The sequence below is a fragment of the Equus przewalskii genome, chromosome X, assembly GCF_037783145.1.
Source record: "Equus przewalskii isolate Varuska chromosome X, EquPr2, whole genome shotgun sequence".
Lineage (NCBI taxonomy): Eukaryota > Metazoa > Chordata > Mammalia > Perissodactyla > Equidae > Equus > Equus przewalskii.
In genome coordinates this window covers 37,014,510-37,036,694 of record NC_091863.1, presented here as the reverse complement: position 1 = coordinate 37,036,694, position 22,185 = coordinate 37,014,510, and the positions used below count along the sequence as shown (strand labels likewise).

At 34.3% G+C, this 22,185-nt stretch overlaps 1 protein-coding gene across 21 annotated transcripts in view; it reads right to left on the bottom strand.

Annotated features, from left to right (window-relative positions):
- The window catches only part of KDM6A (lysine demethylase 6A), a 206,637-nt gene that overhangs the window by 50,357 nt on the left and 134,095 nt on the right, over positions 1 to 22,185 (bottom strand). For 6 of the 21 annotated variants that reach the window (XR_011536275.1, XR_011536277.1, XM_070606385.1 and 3 more), the window contains 7 exons: positions 20,519 to 20,553; positions 10,153 to 10,246; positions 7,314 to 7,440; positions 2,489 to 2,587; positions 2,122 to 2,341; positions 819 to 974; positions 167 to 262 (listed from right to left, as the gene is read on the bottom strand). Coding sequence is in view for 15 of the 21 variants with exons in the window: in XM_070606385.1 (XP_070462486.1) it covers positions 167 to 262; positions 819 to 974; positions 2,122 to 2,341; positions 2,489 to 2,587; positions 7,314 to 7,440; positions 10,153 to 10,246; positions 20,519 to 20,553 (827 nt within the window). In the remaining 6 variants the exon portion in view is untranslated. Of the gene's footprint in view, positions 1 to 166; positions 263 to 818; positions 975 to 1,424; positions 1,560 to 2,121; positions 2,342 to 2,488; positions 2,588 to 7,313; positions 7,441 to 10,152; positions 10,247 to 20,518; positions 20,554 to 22,185 lie in introns of all 21 variants that reach the window. The other 15 variants (XR_011536276.1, XR_011536278.1, XM_070606386.1 and 12 more) reach the window with 3 other exon arrangements.

Sequence of the window (22,185 nt, the reverse complement as noted above, 5' to 3'; positions counted from 1 at the left end):
TGAATTTTCTCTATTGCTCTGGTAAATGTGGGTTCATGTCATTTACGTGCATATTAACTAGGTTTACTGCCATTCAATTTTAAGAATACTTAAAAAATCTTAAAGCTGATTTCCTCTACTCTTTTTTAATAGGAAAAGCAACCTATCAAAAGCATATCTTACATACCTGTAACTTCTGTGGTGTCAAACACCATGAATGAGCTTGTTGCTGTACTGGAGGATGTGACACTGCATGGCCACTACTCCAATTATCAGAAGTATTCTGAGGAAAAGTGATAAAAAAAAAAAAATTAAAGAATATTTGGTTAAATCCATAGTTAACAATAATGACTACTGGAGGCCAAATGACTATTATTTGGAACATTTACATACTAAAAAAATGTTATGACATTAAATTCTTTTAAAAATCATTTCACATGCATAATAAAATTGGGAAATCATAAGTAAAAAAATTCTTTAATAAGCCACCCGAAAAGGCCCACCCCTAAACTATGGCCCAAATGGCTAACCTAAATACCACACTATCCACTAGATCCAACATTAAATTTATTTCAATGTCAGTAGAAAGTGATGATGAAAAGTGTGTTGAGATCTTAACGGCAGGGAGATGAATAAAATGATTTGATGAATGCAAATTTATCGCTACTTTCTATATTAAATATGATGCTAAGAATTTGGGATGGAAAAACTCAAACCTTTCACTCTTTGATGTCCACAGATTTAAAATAAAGGACAAGAGATGTTCAAACTGCACAAGTTCAGGGCAGTTGGGAATTTCTTTTTTTGACTGGGATTTTCTAGTTCTCTAAAATATATACCTTTGTTGGACTAGATGTTCTTTTCCTCTTGGCAGGACTGGACAGGTCATCTACTTGGCTAGAAGGAATCATGTGTAGTGGCAAGGATTGCTGTGAAATTGGTGTTTGACTGAGGCCTAATACAGGTTCAGTATTTGGATGATGAGGTTTACATGCCTAAGAATCACAGAAGGAAGACAAAAATAGGGTTCTATATATTCTTAATTCATTCCTTCAAATTATAAAACTTTACAAGCTGCATACTTTTCAAAGCTGTGTGGACATCGCTGATTGCAATTATTGAAAATCAAAATCAAATGAATCATCAATGGAGGAATGCGTACCTTCCTTTGAAAAACTTGCTTTAAAAATTAAACAACTGCAGCATTATTTTAAGAAATCTCCTTCAAAATCATGAAAATGAGCAAAGGTTCTAAATTGGCACCCCAAAATTTTTTCCCATATCAGAGGGAGTTTTATTTTGATCTAGATTCCCTTGGCAATTAAATCAAAAGGCTTTTCATTAATAAAAGCCTCCTGTGCTTAGTAAAATACGCGTCTTGACCACTACAGATTGAAAAGAACCCTTAAAGCTGGGCACCTGCAGAACATAACCCAACTTCTCACCTGCTGTGCTGTGTTCATGGCACCCTGCCTGGAGGTAAGCTCTGCGGGGATTGGTAGGCTCCACGCCTCCTCAATACTAGGAAGTAATTTAGTTTTATTCTGTAGACTACCTTGTGGAAGGTTACACAACTGAGCCTAGGAAAAATTATGTAAAAAGCAAATTTAACACAAGCCTACTTGAGTAAGAGCAAGTCCACTAAATCTTCCTAAATGCTATAACTAATTGTTTTTAAAAGAAAATAGATTCTTAATTTGGGGTTTCAGAAAGATACGAAGTATAAAGAGGGTAACGGGAATATAAACCTTTGTGAAAATTAAAACAAAGCTGAGCTCTGATTTCAGAGTTCTCATAGCTGTCTTCTCATGAAACTCCAAGCAAGAGTGAAAGACAATGTTTGTGTTCTTTTCTCTAAAATGCTATGACAACTTAAAAATGTAGACAGTACATAGAAAAAAATTATGTAAATTAATATGCATCAACAGCGTAAATGTGCAAAAGAGTATCTTTTAAAATACTGCATATCTTACTTAAAATGAAAAGTAAAATAATATTACAAGCTATGGTATGTTTACAAAATATGGAAACAAATTATAGACATCAAAACACAACTAGACAAACTTTCCAGCCACCCTCCCCCTGCCTGAGTGTCATGGGGAAACATGTGCCTTTAGAAAAACTGCTATTTAAAAATTTTACCTGTAAATACTTAATTCGTGCTGCAAGTGCAGAGGTATTACTACAACTTTTGCTTCTGGTTGCATTTAAGTAGCATTTAATGGCATCCTGAGGCTGGTTACAGGATTCGTAGAGTGTGCCTAGGTCCATCCAGGCTGCAGCATGGCCATGGTCCAATTGCACAGCACAAATATAGGCCTGTAAAGCATCCATAGGCTGATTTTGCTGCTGATATAGCACGCTGGAAAGAAAAATTAAGAAAAAAATGAGTCAACTAAGAAGAACTGCTTAGCTTCATAAGATGATATAAACTACAAAGTATATTATATTTGATACAACCATATTTGTTTATCAATTAGAATACCATTATTTTTATACAAAGACTTACCCAATTGAACACCACGTATCTGCACTTGCTTCTGATTTATCAATAGACTGCCTGTAAGATATAAAGGCATCCTGAACTTTCCCAATACTTGAATAGCACCTGAAAGGGGAGGGGAAAAAAGAATCAAGAAAATTCCATTAACACTGATTTGCTGAAAGGACAGACTATACGCCAAAAATTAAAAAACCTAATAAGCTAACATATTTATGTGCATGTGTGTATATATGAGATAATTATATTAACCCTTCGATAAACTATATTATAGTCTATCTCACAAATGATAAAACATGCTGTATTAAGGAACATTGTTAGAATAATTAAAGGCCCTATCTCTTCAATACTATTATATTGAGAGTTTAAAACACACACACACCCACACACCCACACACAACCACTCCACTCTACTTATATACCTTGATCTCTGGTTTTCTATACAGTAAAAACACAGAGTTAAAAACCAAGAAAAACAGTCTACATTGCTAAGACTTGCTGAATTAGATTTCAATTCTCCTTTCTTAAATAATCACGAGGGAAATAATTCTTTAATTCATAAAAAATACAAACGTGACATATTATCAAGATAACTATCAAAAATGGTATAAAATAATGTAAGTGAAATATTTATAACTACTAAGGGTAGCAGGCTATGATTGAAGTTTCAAGGACCTGTCATTTTCTTAATGCAAATGTACCTGATGAATACACAGAACGGCAGCAGAAATTATAAATATAGAAATTACCTTCTTAGTGCTTGGTGCTAGGGGAAAAGAAAAAACAAAACCCAGTCCCTGTCTTCAAGGAGCTTACAATTTAGTTGAAGATTGAAGACATATTATAAATGTCATGATGCCATATCAAATGGCTAGCACAGACAATAAGTGGTCTGAGAATTTAGGGTAGAAGAGACCTTAATACATACTATAGGATTTAGGAAAGGCAAGAAAGGGAAAGGTAAGAGTAAGGGATTTAAATATGTGTAGATGCATATTGTTTAGATCAGTGATTCCCTATTACCAGCCAGAATATGACAATTTGGCCAAGCAAACAAAATGGAAAAAATGATAATATACACATACATAAATTTTCCATTAAACTAATTAATATTTGCATTGTAACTGACTGACTTTGAAAAACTATTGGCTGAGTAAATAGAAAAAAGTTTTTAAATGTCTTTACTTGCCCAAACATCCTATTTTGAGCCTTATAATTATTCTTTGAAATTTTACTGATTCATGTAATCCAAAAGTCTGGGAACCACTGATTTGGGCAAAGAAGATGACAGAATGCATTTCAAAATGTTATTTCAACAGTATGAGCAAAACCTAATGTGTATAAGATAGCACAGATACAAATACTAGAGAATCTTAAATTCAGCCCAAGAATACCCTGAAGTTTGTTCTTCTAAGAAGAAGAATAGCACGATGAAAGCACTTTATAGGAATATTAATCTGCTAATAACGTGTAGGGATAAACTGAAAAGAAAATAAATTACAAACAGTAAAAAAGAAGGCAGCTATACTCACTGGTTTGGAACAGGCCAAAATTGGGGAGTAAGTAATGGAAGTGGCAAGAAGAAAAAGACCAGAGAAACAATGAAGCAAAGGACTGAGAAAGACTTTGTGACCCATTAGATATTCATGGGCGGTGGTGGTGGTGGTGGTGAGGTTATAACTTAGTTTTTAAGCCTGATTAAATAGAGGAAAAAATGGTGATGTCACTGGCAAAAATAAAAGGAGAAGGAGCTGGTTTGGGGAAGAATATGATGAATGAAGTTTCAAATATGCTGATTTTGACATGAAGTGAGGACATTAAAATGGGTAATACAAGGTAAAGAATAGGAGATGTCGTCCTGGAGTTTAACACCTTGAACTGTAGAAATCTAGATTTGGAATTCATCTATATGGAAGAGAGATTCTAAGAACATAGGACACCTACAAGGGAGAGGTAAAAATAAGCCTAAGGAATCACTAATCTTGTGTTGGACAATATAAGAAAGGTCAGTGACTGAGACAGAGAAAGCACAGGCAAAGTGTGTCTGTAAACTGTTTTATGAGGGGAGAATTCAGAAGATGAGGTCATTAACAATGCCAAACAAGGACAGACACCACAAAGAAAGGGAATGCTTAAAAGACAGTAGAAAACATGCTGTGTTTGTTGTTGTTCAAAGCCAACTCAAAGCCAGATCTGAGATTCACAGACAAATTTGTCTAACCACTGGGAGGAATGAGCAGTAATTCCCCAAACCAATGTTTTCACATTCCATTTCTACAAAGTGAAAGTAGGAAACGAATTGTGCCTAAATACAGATGTCCCAGTCCAACCACCAACCACTTTTTCTCTAATAAAACTTCACTAGGCTTCCCCTGAGACAGCCTTGTATAATCAAAACAGCACTGGGTGCTGAAGCTAGGATCTACTCCCCGCTCTGATATTAGTTACCTACGGGACTGTAACTTTGGACAAAACATTTTACTCCTCCGAACTCGCTTTCTACATCTATAAAAGGACAGGGTTTACAGGGTGAACTAGATGACCTCCTTGGTCCCTCCCAGCCTTTACATTCTTTAAGCTCTGTGATAACACAGTCAATGATTAATGCTGGTATAAGAGCATTATCACATTACACTTTCATTATGATATACACATGCCAAATGAGGAGCAAATTCAATCTTCAACACAGACCTGAATGCAGAGGAAAGTAATAAAAAGCCTCAGAAATATTAGGGTCATCAAATTCCAAAGTTGTTTATTGACACTTGAAGTCTTCGATCAGAGCTTTAATAACTTATAAAATATAATTTATTTATAAATTTTCCCACAACAAAACAGATTAGAAGCAACACATTAGAAGGCAGTGAAAGAAGGTAAGAAAAGTAAACATAGAAAAAATCTAAAACAGCCCTCAAATTATATTAGTACAACCGTAACACTGCTCACTGAGCTGAAAATTACAGCATTACTAAAATAGCAATTTTAGATGTTTCATTATATATTAATTTTATATGCCTAGAATTAAAAACAAAACGTACCCTAAAAAGACATCCACACTATTGTATTGTATTAAACTACTCATCTTTAGCTTAGGTCAAAAGGAAAATACTTTCTGGCACATATTCCTTTTAATCTATATTAAAAGAAATTTTCATATATAAATGTTAACACTACAGGCAATGACTAGATGGCCCCTACTTTCCTGTACTAGACCTCCCTTCCAGTGACTGTATGAAGCCTCCCACTGTGCAACACAAACAGTAGTAATGGCACTAGCCACAAACACAGATGGTGTTTAGTTAGTTCATTTATTTTTATTTAACAGCCACTTTGAATAGCAAGAAGATACAAAGGTGGTAAAACATAGTTTCAGCTTCCAAAGATCTTTAGTGAAAGAGGGAGACAAAGTTTGGACTCTCCAGCTTTATTAACGAGCAACGCAAATTAGACAATTTTACAAGCCTAGGACGAGATTAGAAAATCCCTGCTAAAACTAGGTACTTTTCCAGTCAATTCTTGTTGTACATTATTAATGAATAATCAATTATGTGTTTAAAGAAGAAAACACCTTAATAATATTCCCTTTCATACAAATATACTTTGCTTAATTTAAAGAAAAAATACTAAAAATACTAAAATTTAATGTGATTATACAGCAAATTGAAAGTAAAATATTCCTATGGAAAAAAGTTTAAAATTAAAATAACAATAGGATAATTTCAAAAGAAGTCATAAAATTGAAATCTTTAGAGTGGGAAGGTACCTAATAGATAATCTAACCCAGAGTTTCTCAACATCAGCACTATGGACATTTTGGGCCAGGTAATCTTTTGTTGCACAGGGCTGTCCCACTAGATACATGCAGGCAGCATTCCCCATAATTGTGATAACCAAAATATCTCCAGACATTATGAAATGTCCCCTATGAGGCAAAACAGCCCCCAGTGAAGATCACTGACCTAATAGAATCATCTTATTTAATAGGTTAAAAGAAAATTGAAGTCTCAAAAGGTTTAACTGTACCATCCATGACTCCACAAACAGCAGCCTAGCCAAGACTTGAATTCAAGTCTCTCAGCTCCTAGTATACTGACCTTTCAACCATACCACATAAGCTAAAACCAATTAGGAAGCAAAATGAAATATGATGATGGCCCCAAAATACAATCTATCAGATACATATACATAAGGTATATTTCAGATAATCGGTAAGCACAATTCAGATATTGAAAGTACAAAGGAAAGTTTATAGACTTGCAGAGAACTATTTTCACTACATGCCACTTCTCCTTTCCAACAAATCCAGTAATAACGTATCCCACCTTCTTACTGTAAGATTTCACGTAGAACTGTGATTTGAGAACTACTATTAATCAAATATGTCCATACTAAGGTATATATCATTAATCAAAATTATAAATAGCAAGGTGCCACTGGCTACTAGTAGTCACCAGGTGGAACGAGAAATTAATTCTCTGTTCTGTTAAATAAACATATAAAGAGAATACTAAAATCAAAAGGAAAGGCATTTAAATACACAAATGAAGAATTACTATCTGATAAGACTTTTTAAAAACCAGCAATAATTCAAGTCAAATGAAAACCCAATAAGCAAAATAAGAAATGCCCTGGTAAACCATATTATGCTGTGAGAAAACCACCACATTCAGAACTTTATTCTATTTTTTTAACTTCCAGAAATCTTTGTTATAATATATTTAAAACAGAAAATACACTGATCAGGCTATAAATGCAAACTAACATTTTAGATCATAATTCAAATCTCCTAGCTGAAATACACAAAAGCAAAACTTAAGTGTCTGATAAGTCTCACCTTCCAAGGAAATACCAGGACTGGCCAGAATTAGGATCTGCTTCCAAGGACTTTTGGAGATACTGAATAGCATAGCTTTCCTTGGTGGCTTTATCTCCCAAGAGATCCACAGTGTGATGCATCCAACCTATAGTAAATGATTAAAAATATTTACTGAAACGACTTAATTGTTGTTCTATTTTTAAGAATACTAAGCAGAAAACAAGTAAAAGTACTCTCTTCCGTCAATTTATTCATTTAGTTTGGCAGACACAGTCCCAAAATTTAGAACTGCCAATTCCGGCCACGACAAAGTCTTTTTCTCACAGGAAGGTACAGTCAAAGAACTTTTATTCCAGAGACATTAAAACGATTTTAAGCACTGACTTAACACTTAGTAGATTACAAACTATAGTTTCTCTTTTCTTTTCTGATTTTTGTATTTGAAAAAATTCCAAGTTATGAAACAAAGAACATAAAGATGTTAACTCTTATTCACTGTTCCATGTAAAAATTTATGTGCATTTTAAGAATCTCCAAGACAGTCTATTAACCCAATGTTTATTTCCAAGCAACAAATATAAGGCCATATAATCAATGATAGCTCAGAGTGAAACACACACACAACCCTACCTTATTGGCATTGGCCACATATATTCACATCTTATATAAAATAAAAACTATACAGCATTTGACAATTAAAAAGAAACCCAAGGCTATAAGTATATTCGAATGGTGCAAATAAGAATGATACAAAATGGGTACTACAGATGTTTATTAAATAAATTTAGATAGTACATAATCTCACTTATATGTGGAATCTAAAATAGTTGAATACATAGAAGCTGAGAGCAGAACAGTGGTTACCAGGAGGAGTGAGGTGGGGGAAAGGGGGCAATGTTGGGCAAAGGGTACAAAGTTGCAGTTATGTAGGATGAATAAGTCTAGAGAGCTAATGTACAGCAGAATGACTACAGTCAATAACACTGTAATGTATATGGGAAATTTGCTAAGAGAATAGACTTCAGGTGCTCCCACCACACACAAAAACAAATGGTAACTATGTGAGGAGATGGATATGTTGATTAGCTTGACTGTAGTAATCATTTCACTATGTATATCAAAACATCATGTTGCACATCTTAAATATATACAATTCTTATTATAAATGAATAAACTAGATGGCTATGTAAGCAATCAAAAGATTGGATCATGGAATAGTGTATTCTAAACCTTCAAGACACACAGGAATAATTTGGTTTAATTTCTCAGGGAATCATATTTCAGTTCTGGATCAATTCAAGTGCATAAAACCAGCTCTGTTCTTTATGTATAGTCCACAGTATAGGTAACAAATAAGAACCCTCACTTTCTGACATTTATTACAGTTGCTACACTCCAAAAGATATTTTAAGTTTGAGTTACCAGGTTTTATGGAAATATAAGTCAATCAGATGTTTATTCATCTGTTCCTCCCTTATCTCTTCTGCTATTACTAGTAAGAACAGGACCTAGAGTAACAGGCTCTAAAAGGAGCTGCTTAAGCAACAGTGACAAGCAAGTAAGAAGGATGTACAGGCATAAATTAGACTCAATTAGGGGAAGTATTTTTCCTTTCAAAACCATGAAAAGTTTACTTATACACTCCGAAATATGGTAAGCCAATGCCAAAGAGAAGAGGTGATTCAGACATAACTAAAACCAAAACTATTTCAAATCATTTCTTAAATTTGAAAGGTGTATGCATTTTTACGATTGATACATTCTTTGCTGCAGGTAAAATGCATTAAAAAATCAAAAATAGTATGGATTAAAAAAAGTTTGTATTCAAGTATTAGCTGAATGAGTAAGCTGTATATTCTAAAAGCAACACTTTGTTCTTTTTACTTAAGAACACAGAACCTTTTGTTTACTGTACTAATAAACATGTTTTAATTTAAAGATACAAATTCACATTACTCAGTAATATGAGTAATGTAACTCAGTAAAAGCAAATATTTAAATACCTCTACAATTTTTAAAAATATGGACAACTCAAGTAAAATTCTAACCAGAGATTAAACTAAAAACAAAACTAAAAACATGAGTTTCATACGTTTGTTTTGTATAATTAATCATGATATGAATTAATATCACGAAGTGATAAAATCTAAGCTTAAATGATTTTAAAATTATATAAAGTCATATTATGAAAACATTCATATTACTACAACATGGGTTAAAAATTAAGAACAAATTAATTGCTCAGACCAAAAACAAATAAACAAAAGCTGGGGGAAAAACCCAAATACCAAATACAGACACTAGAAACATGACTCGATAACTAAGCAACAAAATTAAATGTTGGAGAACTCCAGCACTACCTCCTTGGTGATAGTGACACATTACATCCAAATGGCTACATTCCTTCATGTTCAATATTAGCATATGTACAGAAACTATAGTGTTAGATCTTGCACAATTTTTAGATAAAAGGTTTTAGTTAATATTATTGCTAGAGCTATGAAAGCAAGCTCACCAACCACTAAGTGACTTGAGGCAAATCACTTAACTTCACTGAGTGCTAAGCTCATCTGCCACAAACAAAGAATTCAATCCCTCTCGCGAATGGGTCAAGTACTGGAGAATAATTTTGAGAATTTAAAAGGACTACCTGCACTAAAGAATCACAATGAGAAGGACTGTGAGATGGACAGCGCTTGGCAGAGGGTAGAAATACGTTGGATTCAGATTAATTATATCAATTCTTGGCAAAGGAAGGAAAAGGAATACAATATATGAGCCACATATTTGCCATCCCTGATACGTAAAATACATAAAGAGAAGTACTTTCATACACTAAACGTATACTATTACATACCTAACTGTTGTAGGACAGTTGCTTTTACTTGTGCAGAAAGGTTTTCTGTCTGCAAAAGTTGTTCATAAGCTTCCTTTGCAGAATGATACTTCCTCTAAAGAGCAGAAAAAGAGAGATTTAAAGAAAAATAAAATTAATATCTTTAAAGAACTAGCTCATATATTAAGATTTACACAATACTGATACTTTGGCATATTTTTTCAATAAACTGAAAAAAAAAAGTGCTAATTCCATTACTAAATGTTCCTTTAACACTAGACAGTTGTGGTTAATAGGCCATGTTTCAGAGTATCTAACACCAGTAAAACATTCAGTATAATGAAGTATCATTAAAATATGACCTTTTAAGAAATTGCCAAATCTCAACAGTTAAAATCGTCTCAACCTATTTAATAGCATAAATGATTTCAACTTTATTTAATAACACTTATGAAGCCAGAGAAGTATTCCACCTCCAAGTGCATAATCTGCCTAGAAACACCAAGTTCCCAAACGACTTAATATGAACAATAGAGCACACTGCTGAAAACGCTTTACAAAATCTAAGTACAAAAGCAGTTAAAATCTACTTTTAATTTAAAAGATACATCTACTAGTATATAAAATATCCTGTGAAAAAATTGACAATATATATGACTTTAAAGACAGTAAATCTCCTATAGTTACAGTCTAACAATGTTTGTACTATTTAAGGTTCCATAGGCAAATCTCTAATTGAAACCATTTACCCACAGTTCTCTCCCCCAAAAGTACCAATATGACTGAAACTGGTTTGCTGGTCATAAAGCTTAAGATAACTCCTCCAAAAGAATTTTAAAAAAGAAAGGAAGAAAGAAAAGCATGGCCAACAAAAAGAAAACCTCAAAAATATTACCTTTATAACATACTTGACAGAACAAGAGATTGAAGTGGCTTTTATTCATATCACTAATAGTACACAGCTGCCTGAGTAAACAGCTCTTTCTCAAAAAAAAAAAAAGGTAGGCAGAAATACAAAACTTAGCTGTGTGAGCCTCACTTACACTATGATTCAACATTCGTCAAACAGAAGTAATGCCCAATCTTTCTATCTAGAGTTGTTCTAAGGATCAAATGAGATAACTCAACACCTATGGAAACAAATAAGCAGCTATATGAATATAGTATGTCAACACAGGAAAGATTTGAAGGGAACTGTCCACTGAGATTAACAGTAGTGACTACATTAACTTTTATTCGTCAGCTAAATTAGTTTCCCCTAAACATTAATCTGGTCTGAAAAAGTCAATTAGATAGTTAATGAAGGATAAGGAGACTAAGTTATTCAACTAAATTCCTTCAATTTGTAAATATTTGTTGAACACCTAATACATAACAGAAACTGGGACTAAGTGTAGTAAAGAATACAGGCAGAAAAACAAACAAAACATATTGTACTATGTACAACAGTATGATATTTCCCAGAGGAAGAAAGGGCACGTTTTAAGTTTAGAGTACTCGCAGGCTGGGCAGAGAACGCAGAGACAAATAGAGATGACTTCACGAAGACCTTCCTAAATCATCTTGAAGACTATGGACTACATCCTAAGACAATGGAGTACCACTGAATGAGTTCAAGTAATACGATCAGATGTATATGTTAGGAAGACTACTTTGTGGAATTACCTCAACAAATGCTAAAACATACTTCCAAACGATGGCAATTAAAAAAAAGACATATTTGAAAAACTGGTTGCATCATATTGAGAAACATGAAGTTGGATTTCTACCTCATACCATATACAAAAAACTGGCAACTGCATTAAAGACCTAAATGTGAAAGGTAAAAACATAAAGCTAGGGGCCGGCGCAGTGACATAGTGCTTAAGTTTGCGCACTTCACTTCAGTAGCCCGGAGTTCACAGGTTCGGATCCCCGGGGCGGACCTAGGACTGCTAATCAAACCACGCTGTGGCAGCATCCCACACAGAGGAAGGCAGAGATGTTAGCTCGGGGCCAATCTTCCTAATACACACAAAAAAAACATAAAGCTAAGAGAAGAAAACGTAGGAGCATAATTCCTTTATGGGAAAGAATTTATTTGACATGGCCAAAACAGCACAAATCACAAGAAAGAGTAAAGATTTGACTCGAAACACATAAGCAGAAAAATAAGCAATGGACATAAAAACCAATACATAAAAGGTAAAAAACAGGGGCCGGCCCAGTGGTGCAGCAGTTAAGTGCACACATTCTGCTTCTCGGCGGCCCAGGGTTCGCTGGTTCAGATCCTGGGTGCTGCCATGGCACCGCTTGGTAAAAGCCATGCTGTGGTAGGCGTTCCACATATAAAGTAGAGGAAGATGGGCATGGATGTTAGCTCAGGGCCAGTCTTCCTCAGCAAAAAGAGGAGGATTGGCAGTAGTTAGCTCAGGGCTAATCTTCCTCAAAAGAAAGAAAAAAAGGTAAAAAATGTAAAGAAGTGTACATCTCTAAAACTCAGAAAACGCAAGTTTAAATGAGATACTACCTTCTAACCATCAGATTGGCAAACATAAGAAAGGTGGGTAATTCCAAGTGATGTGGAGATGTGAGTAAAGGAAAACACTCAAGCCCTGGTGGAAGGGATTTACTCATGAAATTAGCTATGCAAATATACTACAATCTAGCAATCTCACTCTTGGGATATATATGCCAAAGAAACCTTCCCACAGATAATATTCTAAATGGTACTGTTTGCAGCATCAGGGAGTTGGGGGACAACCTAGGTCTATGTCTCTAGGTGAGTGGCAACAAAATATGATGGATGGTTACAGTAGAACATTAAGTAACAATTATAAATACTGTATAAAAAGCAACATGAGTTTATCTCTAAAGGCATTTAGTAAAGTTTTGCCTCTGGTAATGGTGGAGTAGCATTCCACAGACAGCTTTAAATTCTGGATAAAATGTAAAACTTAACAATCAAAAAGCACTAAAGAGAAACCGAAATCAGGGTAAAACCAGAGAAGTTAACACTTAGTGGAAAGGAATGGCACTGGATGAGTAACCCCCTTTTTCCAGAATTTTCACCTGAAGGCAGGCCACAATTGGTGCCTGGCTGGCTAGAACTCAAATAGAAATCAGCAATCTTACTAGCTTGAAGAATCAGAGAACAAACTTTAAAGCTATCACAAGAGGTGGAAGCAAGGAGAGAAATCTAGGAAGCAGAGTCAAAACCCCAAATTCTGCAATTAAACTCTGCCCAAATCTCTGGTTGACCTCTGAACACAACAGATATGGGGTAGCCTAAAACAACTAAAGTGATTTCAGCTGCTGCCCACCACAGGTGTGACAAAGTTTAGAGTGTGACTTGAGCAAAGTTAACTGGCTAATAAAACAAAAATATCTTCAGAAAAACACAACAAAGTCACTTTCTACAATGTATTATTCATGCTATCCAGGATAAAATTACCAGATTTATAAAGAATTAGGAAAATTCTACTCACGTTCAAAAGAAAAGATAATTAATGAAAATCAACCATGAAATGACTCAGATGTTGAAATGGGCAAATAATTTTAAAGCTGCTATTTTAACAATGTTCACAGACGAAAAGGAAAACATAATCAAAATGAGTTAAGCGACAGGAAATCAGAGCACAGAAAGAGAAACTGAAAGAGAAACAAAGAATTCTGGAAGTGAAAAATACTAATCTGAAATTTTTAAAAATCACTGGACAGACTGAATAGCTGAGTGGAGATGAAAAAACAAAACAAGCAAAGAACAGTTAAAAAAAAAGTGTCCAGTCTGAAGCAAAAAATAGACAAAAGATTAAAAAAAAAAAGCCATCCAAAGATGTATGAGATAATAACATAGTTTACCATACATGTAACTGGAGTCCAGGAAGGAGCAGAGAGAAAGAATAGGGCAGAAAAAATATCGACAATATAATGGCTAACAACTTTCCAGAACTGATGAGACATCAAATCCCATATCCAAAGGACTAAAAACACCACAAGTAGTATAAATATAGAAGAAAAACCAATCCCTGGGCACATCATAGTCAAATTCTTAAAAACCAAATGGAAAGAGAATAACCTTGAAAACAGCCAGAGAAAAACAACAAAATAGAAAGGATACAACAAGAATGAGAGCCAATTTTCCGCAATCATATCAGTAATCAAATTGAATATAAATGGACTAGACATTCCAAACAAACAAGAGAAAAGAGATTGCCAGAACAGAGTTACAAAAGAGCCAAAAATATAGTATTGGTAAGAGATATACTTCACATATAAAGACACAAGTAGGTTGAAATAAAAGGACAGAAAAAGCACACAAACAGTAAGCACTGGAAAGCTGAAGTTACTAGATTCAGCTCAGATTAAGTAGGCTTCAAGGCAAAGACTATCACCAGAAATAAAGAGAAATATTTTATAATGATAAAGGACTAATACATCAGGATTACATAACAATAACAGAGCTTCGAAGTACATGAAGACTGACAGAATTAACACTGGTAAAATATTATTAACTAATCTACATAATTTGAGGAGTAATGGAAACAGTGGGCATCTTTGCCTTCTTCCTAATTTTTGTGAAAATGTCTCTAGTGTTTCCCCTTAAGTAAGGTACTGACTTGGAGACTAGAATATTTGAATTTTATCCTAAGAAAGTAACTTTCAATTCCTATGCTCAATGGTGTTTTTATTGGGAATTGGTGCTCAATTTGTCAAAGGCTTCTCAGCATCTATGGTGAGAATGATTTGATTTTACCTTTAGCTCTATTATGATGATACACATTATTAATGGATTTGCTAATATTGAATCAACCTTGCATTCCACTTGGTCATAGCATATTATCTGCTTAAAGAGGTAATGGATTTTGTTTGCTAATATTTTATTTAGTATTATTTATTATTTTTACACCAATAGTCATCAGAATACCAACACAGATATTGGTCTGTATATTGATTCTTCTTTGCACTGTCTTTATCAGGTTCAGATATCAATGTTATATTTGCTTCAAAAAGAACTGGGGAAAACAGTATGACAGTTCCTCAAAAAATTAAACATAGAATTACCATATGATCAAGTAATTCCACTTCTGGGTATATATCAAAAAGAATTGAGGGGCCGGCCACGTGGCCGAGTGGTTAAGTTCACGCGCTCCACTTCAGCAGCCCAGGGTTTTGCCGGTTCGGATCCTGGGTGCGGACATGGCACCGCTCATCAGGCCATGTTGAGGTGGCATCCCACGTGCCACAACTAAAAAAAAATATACAACTATATACTGGGAGGATTTGGGGGGGAAAAGCAGGGGGGAAAAAAAGATTGGCAACAGTTGTTAGCTCAGGTGCCAATCTAAAAAAAAAAAAAAAAGAATTGAAAGCAGAGACTCAAAACAGATATTTGTACATAGCAGCATTATTCACAACAGCTAAAAGGTGGAAGCCACACAAGCGTCCACCAACAGATGAATGGATAAACAAAATGTGGTGTATACTTAGAGTGGAATATTATTCAGCCTTAAAAAGGAGTGAAATTCTCACACATGCTACGGCATGTACAAATCTCAAAGATAATATGCTAAGTGAAATAAACCAGACACAAAAGGACAAATACTGTGTGGTTCCACTTACATGAGGTATCTAAAGTAGTCAAACTCACAGAGACAGAGAGTAGAACAGTGGTTGCCAGGGGCTATTTCAGCTTGGGATGATCAAAGTTCTGGAGATAGATGGTGCTGATAGTTGCAGAACAATGTGAATGCACTTAATGCCACTGAACTGTACACTTAAAAATGGCTAAAACAGCAAAATTTATGTCATAAATACTTTATAATTTCAAAAAACAAAGCATTATGGTATTAAAAAATACCAAAGCACTATGACCTGATTAATTTTTAGAATCAGGGATTTTTGTTTCCACTACATTTTTAAAATATGCTACAAAAACCAACAAGTGCAGAAAGCACCTTAACTATTATCAAACACATGTCTCTCAAGGTGAGATTAAAAGCTGCTAATAAGCCCCCTCCCCTTTCAAAAAAAAAAGAAACGAGCAAGTTTTTCTTCAATTTCAATGCTCTTGAACAATCTATACTGTATTAGAATTATCTGGTCTTCAAAGGCCTGGTAGAATTCTGCTGTAAAACCATTTGGGCATGGTGCTTTCTATAGGGCATTACTTAATTTTCTCTTTCTTTTTATGGAACTTGGCTTTTTATAACTTTTCTAATCCTAATGAGGTCAATTTTGCTAATCTGCATTTCCCTGGGAAGTAGTCCATTTTATTTAAGTTTTCACTTGCACAGAGGTCTGCTAAGTAGTCTCCTATGATAGCTCTAATTTCTTCTGTTCCCATAGTTATCTTATTTTGTGTTATCTGTGCCTTATTTCTCCTTTATCTCCTTGATCAAGTTAGCTAGTGTTTCATCTACTTTAATTTTTTCAGAATACTAAGGTTTTGATCTATTAATTAGGTCTACTATTTTCCTCTCCTTTTCACATTAATTTCTTTAAAAAGATCTTTCTTCCTTCCTCACAATATGGTTAGTTTTCCCTACACTGATTTTTGTTTGTTTCGTTAGCAGATTTCCTCACATTGAATCATCCTTAAATTCATGGAACAAACCCTATATAATCATGACATATTTACTGCATATTTAAATATCAGCTGGAATTTATTTTTCTTTCTTTAGAACTTTTGGATTTATATAATATAAATAAATGAAACCAGTCTACAGTGTCTCGATAAAAAACTAATGCTGGATAGTTAGAAGACAATGTTAAAAATAAAACCATTAATTCTTATAAACAGTATTATATTCACAATAACATTATTTGTAACTATCTCTCAAGGGGGAGTAATTAAATTAGTTATAGTACATCTATGCAAAGGAATATAATATAGCTCTACATGTACTGATAGGGAATGATTTCCAAAATATAATGCTAAGCTAAAAAAAAAAAAAAAAACCAATTTAAGCAAGGTCAAGAGAAAACATATGTAACTATTGTTTCAAAAAACAAAAACAAATATATGTGCAAACACATATATGGATTTCTTTGTATACACATTGAGTTTCTCTGCAGGAATATGAAAAACACTGGTGGCTTTTAGGAGGGGAATAGGTGGCTAGGGAAAAAGAGGGAGGATACTTCATTGTGTATTCTTTCAGGCACTTTGATTTTGGATTATCTATTCAAAAGTCAATAATGTTTTAATAACAAAATTAAAAGGGAGAAATCCTGTATCCTTAATTTTTAAAGGCTAATAAGAATTTAGATGGTGAACTGTTCAAGTTATTAAAATAAAGAAAAAGAAAAGAAGGCTGGTTAAAACTATTATTACTATTAGAAAAAATGATTCTGGAGGTCTCAGCTAATAAAATGGGAAAGGTAAACTAAATAGTTGATATAAATGTCCAAGAATAATTCATAATATATTTACTTGGAGATATGACACTATACAGAGAAATAAAATTATCTTTATTTAGAGAGAGTATGACAATATGCATAGAAACCTATGAGAATCTAATTTTTAAAATCTACTAATAATGGGTGTGGGGGAGATGACATCCCATCAAAATTACCCAAACCTACACATAACTACCATATGATCCAACAATCCTACTTCTGGGTATATTTCCAAAGGAAATGAAACCATTATCTTGAAGAGACATCTGTACTCTCATGTTCACTGCAGCATTATTCACAACAGCTAAGGTATGCAAACAACCTAAATGTCCATCAAGAGATGGATCAAGAAAATATGGTATATGAATACAACGGAATAGTATTTCAGCCTTAAAAAAGGAAAGAAATCCTGCCCTTGTGACATGAATGAACCTAGAAGGGATTATGCTAAGTGCAATAAGCCAGACAGGGAAAGACAAAAACTGTATGGTATCACTTATATGTGGAATCTGAAAAAAAAGTGGGGGGAGGAGTAGTTTTCTACTCAGAAACAGAGTAGAAAACTTGCTGCCAGGGGGTGGGGGTGGGGGAAATAGACAGGAGCTGGTAAAAGGGTACAAACCCTCAGTTATAAGATGAATAAGGTCTGAGGATCTAATGTATAACACGATGATCACAGTTGATAACACTGAATTGTATAATTGAAATTTACTAAGAAAACTTAAATGTTCTCATCCCAAAAGGAAGGAAAAACAAAAAAAAGAGGCAGGGGAAGATGTGAAGCAATGGATGTGTTAATTAACTTGATGGGAAAAATCCTTTCACAATGTATACATATAACAAATCATCACACTGTACACTTTAAATATCTTACCATTTTGTCAATTATACCTCAATAAAGTTGAAAAATAACCCAAACCTAAATTCATATAATAAACGTTAAAAAATTTTTTAAAAACACCCTACATCTATCTCCATCTCTACAAAAGGCCTCCTTTTTGTCTTTCAAATATTGTAAGCTCAATATCACAGACCCATTGTACTTGCTTTATTAGAATGACCCAGCAACATACCCACACACACACACCATCAGCCTCAACTGATTATATCACTGGCTCCTTCTCTCCATTCAGGACTCAGTCCAAACAGCTCCTGCTCAGAGAGGCCTTCCTTAACCACTCTAGTTAAAAAAGTATTCCGTCACTTTTCACTTTTAATTACTGCCTATCGTTTAATCCTGTGGAGACAATGTAGGGACAAGGCTTTTAGGGTTTGTGAAATGATGATGAATTCTCTCTACATTTATTAGCAGGAAGACTTCTTCCTATATAAAGAAACTTCCCTTGAACTATGTGGTTACCTAGTAGTAGCCACTAACCACTTATGACTACTTAAATTTACATTTTAAAAGGTCATATTCATAAATAAGGTCCACTGGTATGAATCAGCTGAACTATAAAAAGTAACTTTCTATAGGTAGGCAGAGAGGCCTTTTTGCTTTTCTTAATTATTCACCTGAAAATGAAAATCCTTGTTATAAGCACTGGCGTAGATATTTTTCAATCCTTTCATATGCTTACAGCATCATCTTCCCGTCATTTAATAATTATATACTCTGCTTGCCATGAATTTTCTTCGTTGTTTAATCTTAATGGGTACTAAAATTTATCAAATGCAAGAATCAATGGAGGGCTCTGTCCCCACATTACCTTCACAAGATTAAAAAATTAACACCAACAGACAACTTCCCATCAGAAACAATGAAAGCCAGAAGCCAACAGAATGTAAATTTCAAAGTGGTCAAATAAAATAATCAAATAGAATTATCTCTCCAGCAAAAACACTCATTAAAAATAAAGATGAGAAAACAACTTCTTCGAAAGCTAGTGACAGACCAGGGATCTCACTAAGAACTACAAAAGCTGGGGGGGGGGCGGGGGGGGGGGTGGCGACGACTCATTCCTTTAAAGGCAGCAGAGAGCTCCTGAGATAATGAGAGCAGAAAGAGCTAAGACTCCAAGGAAAAACGAACTTTAGAGAGGAAGCTGATTTCACCCTAGGGCCTTTGCTGATTTGGCAAAAATCTGCAGTCCACAGGAGGCTGGGATTAGCATTGGCAGGCAAACACTCTGCCCCACAACTAGCCTGTGATTCTCACCTGCACCTTCTCAAGGTGGTTAAAAATCCCTAGATTAGCAGGGTATTCAAACCTGAGTGTGTATCAATTCTGATTCAGTGGACCAGTGGCAGCGGGGGTGGGGGTGGGAGGGTGTGAAGCATGCAGACAGAGGTGTCTAGAAATCTGGGTTAATTTTTTAAAACCACCTCATAGTGGCTCTGAAACAAAACAGACCTTACAAAAATGTACAAATATAACAGTACTTTTTTTTCCCCTAAAAAACTGTTACAAAATTTACATTTTGGGTAAACTATGACTACCTAATATTTAGTCTCATAGTCTTATGCCTGATTTTTCATGCCACTGCCTAGAGTAGATGTCTATGTATTACACCTTTTATCATACATCTAAGCAAAATCTGCCATACACAAAAACAAAATGTTCTAAAATTAAACTGAAAAAGTTTTTTAATATAGCAGCCATAAAAGTAGTGTTAAAGACATCAAGAGGTGACTCTAATATGCCTTTCAAATAGTGACATGTGGAAAGGATATTTCAATCTTACACAAAGCATTATAATAACCATCTATAAACATTTTGAAAAGAAAACTAAGCATTTCACATCAAGAATAAGAGAAATCTTCTTAAATATAGCCATTTACCTGCAGATAGTTCAAGTTTAGAGGCAAATCATATTAAATAAACTTCTTTGTACACAGCAAGTACTCTGTAATGACTGTTTCACTAAGCAAAATCCTGACCACATTTAAGGAGTATAAGATGTATGCAAGACGTAATGCCAAGAATTCCATTAAATTATCTGTGTACCTGATTTCACTTAAAATGATATGGGTGATCATTTTTGTTTAAGTAAGTTAAAACACTTACCTGGGTTTCATATAAGTGTGCAATGTGAAATTGAACTGCAAAGATGATGAAAAATAACAATCAGCAACAATACAGCAATGTTTGAGGTAAATTAAGTAAGAATATAAAATGTAAAAACATAAGCATAGTCTAGTAGTAACAGAATATAACAAATCTTTAATAAAATAGAATATACAAACATACTAAAGAACATGAACATAAGAAACTACATGTATTTATTGTTGGTCATTATCAAATTTTGTCAATCTAATTATTAAAATTAACATTCAACTCTATAGCAAGTGAGTATACTTCTTACAAAGTTCAAAATGGCAACATTAAGCAGAAAACTTCTATAATCTACAGATTTCAAACACGGTATTTAAAAACTGAGTTACAAGTCAAAATTTATAGTAAAGTCAGTATTTGATAAAAAACATATTAAAACCAAAGAAAGCCTCTTATTTTTTTCTTATACCATATTTCATGCCAACAGCATATACAAAGAAGTCATAGACCAGGATGACACTGCTAATAACACACAGAGGAAACGAGTTGTTGCATTTCTCTATCAGTTCTTCAGAGTTATTAGGGGGAAAAAAAAATCAAACCACTTGAAAGAATAGTAAACAGTCCCAAGATCAAGAAGTATGTCTTGAAAATCAAACAAAAATATATTTCAACTTTTATTTGCAGCTCTTCCTGATACTGCATCACCAGAGTGTGAATGATTCAACAAAAGCAACAATGAACCAGGAATCAAAACTCGATTCTAGAGCTAGCCTTGATAGCCTATTAAAGTTTGGCACGCCCCACAGCGCTCACCCGGGTTTGGTTACTGGGAGCAGAACCACAGCCCTTGGCTGTCAGTAGCCATACTGTGGTGGCAGCTCACATAGAAGAAGTAGAAGGACCTACGACTGGAATATACAACTATGTACTGGGGGTTTGGGGAGGAAAAAGACCAACATACAAAAAACAAAAAAACCCCTGAATACTAGCTACTTAAATACAGATCATTCTTCAATGACAAATCTTTTTTTTCTAATGTTCTATCTACCTGGATTTCATAGTTGGATTTCAAGGAGTCTAGGAGCCTTTCAAAATAATATGCAAAATATTTATGTGGATCTTTAAAAACAAGATCCACACTATCACCAATTTCTCGTTGGGGAGTGCACCATGAATAACTCTCTCACTGATTCCCATAATTCAAGATTCACCTGGGAGGCTTGTTAAAAATAGAGAATCCTAAGATTATGATTCAGTGAGCCTGGGCAAGGCCCGGAAAGCTGCCTTTTTATTCAGTTCTACAAGGGATTCTATACCCATTCCCTGGATCAGTACCTGGGAACAGCTGAACTAAATAACCATAAAGTGCAAAACAAACAAAATATACAGTGGGCTTTCAAATCAAATATTTTTGGATTAAAAGTACTACATCTCTCTATAATCATTAAATATCACACGTTAACTAATCAGAGATGGGACAAAATAAAAATATCATCTTTAGAAGAAGAAAATCAGCTCTTCGTGAAAAGCACATAAAAATAGTAATAATAAAACTTCTACATATATCAATATCCCCTTTACCTACATCTGTTGAGGGCTTTTCTTATTCCCCACTCCCATTTTCCAACACATCTCTCCTTGAGAGTTCCAGTCCAATCTCACACCTCACTACATCA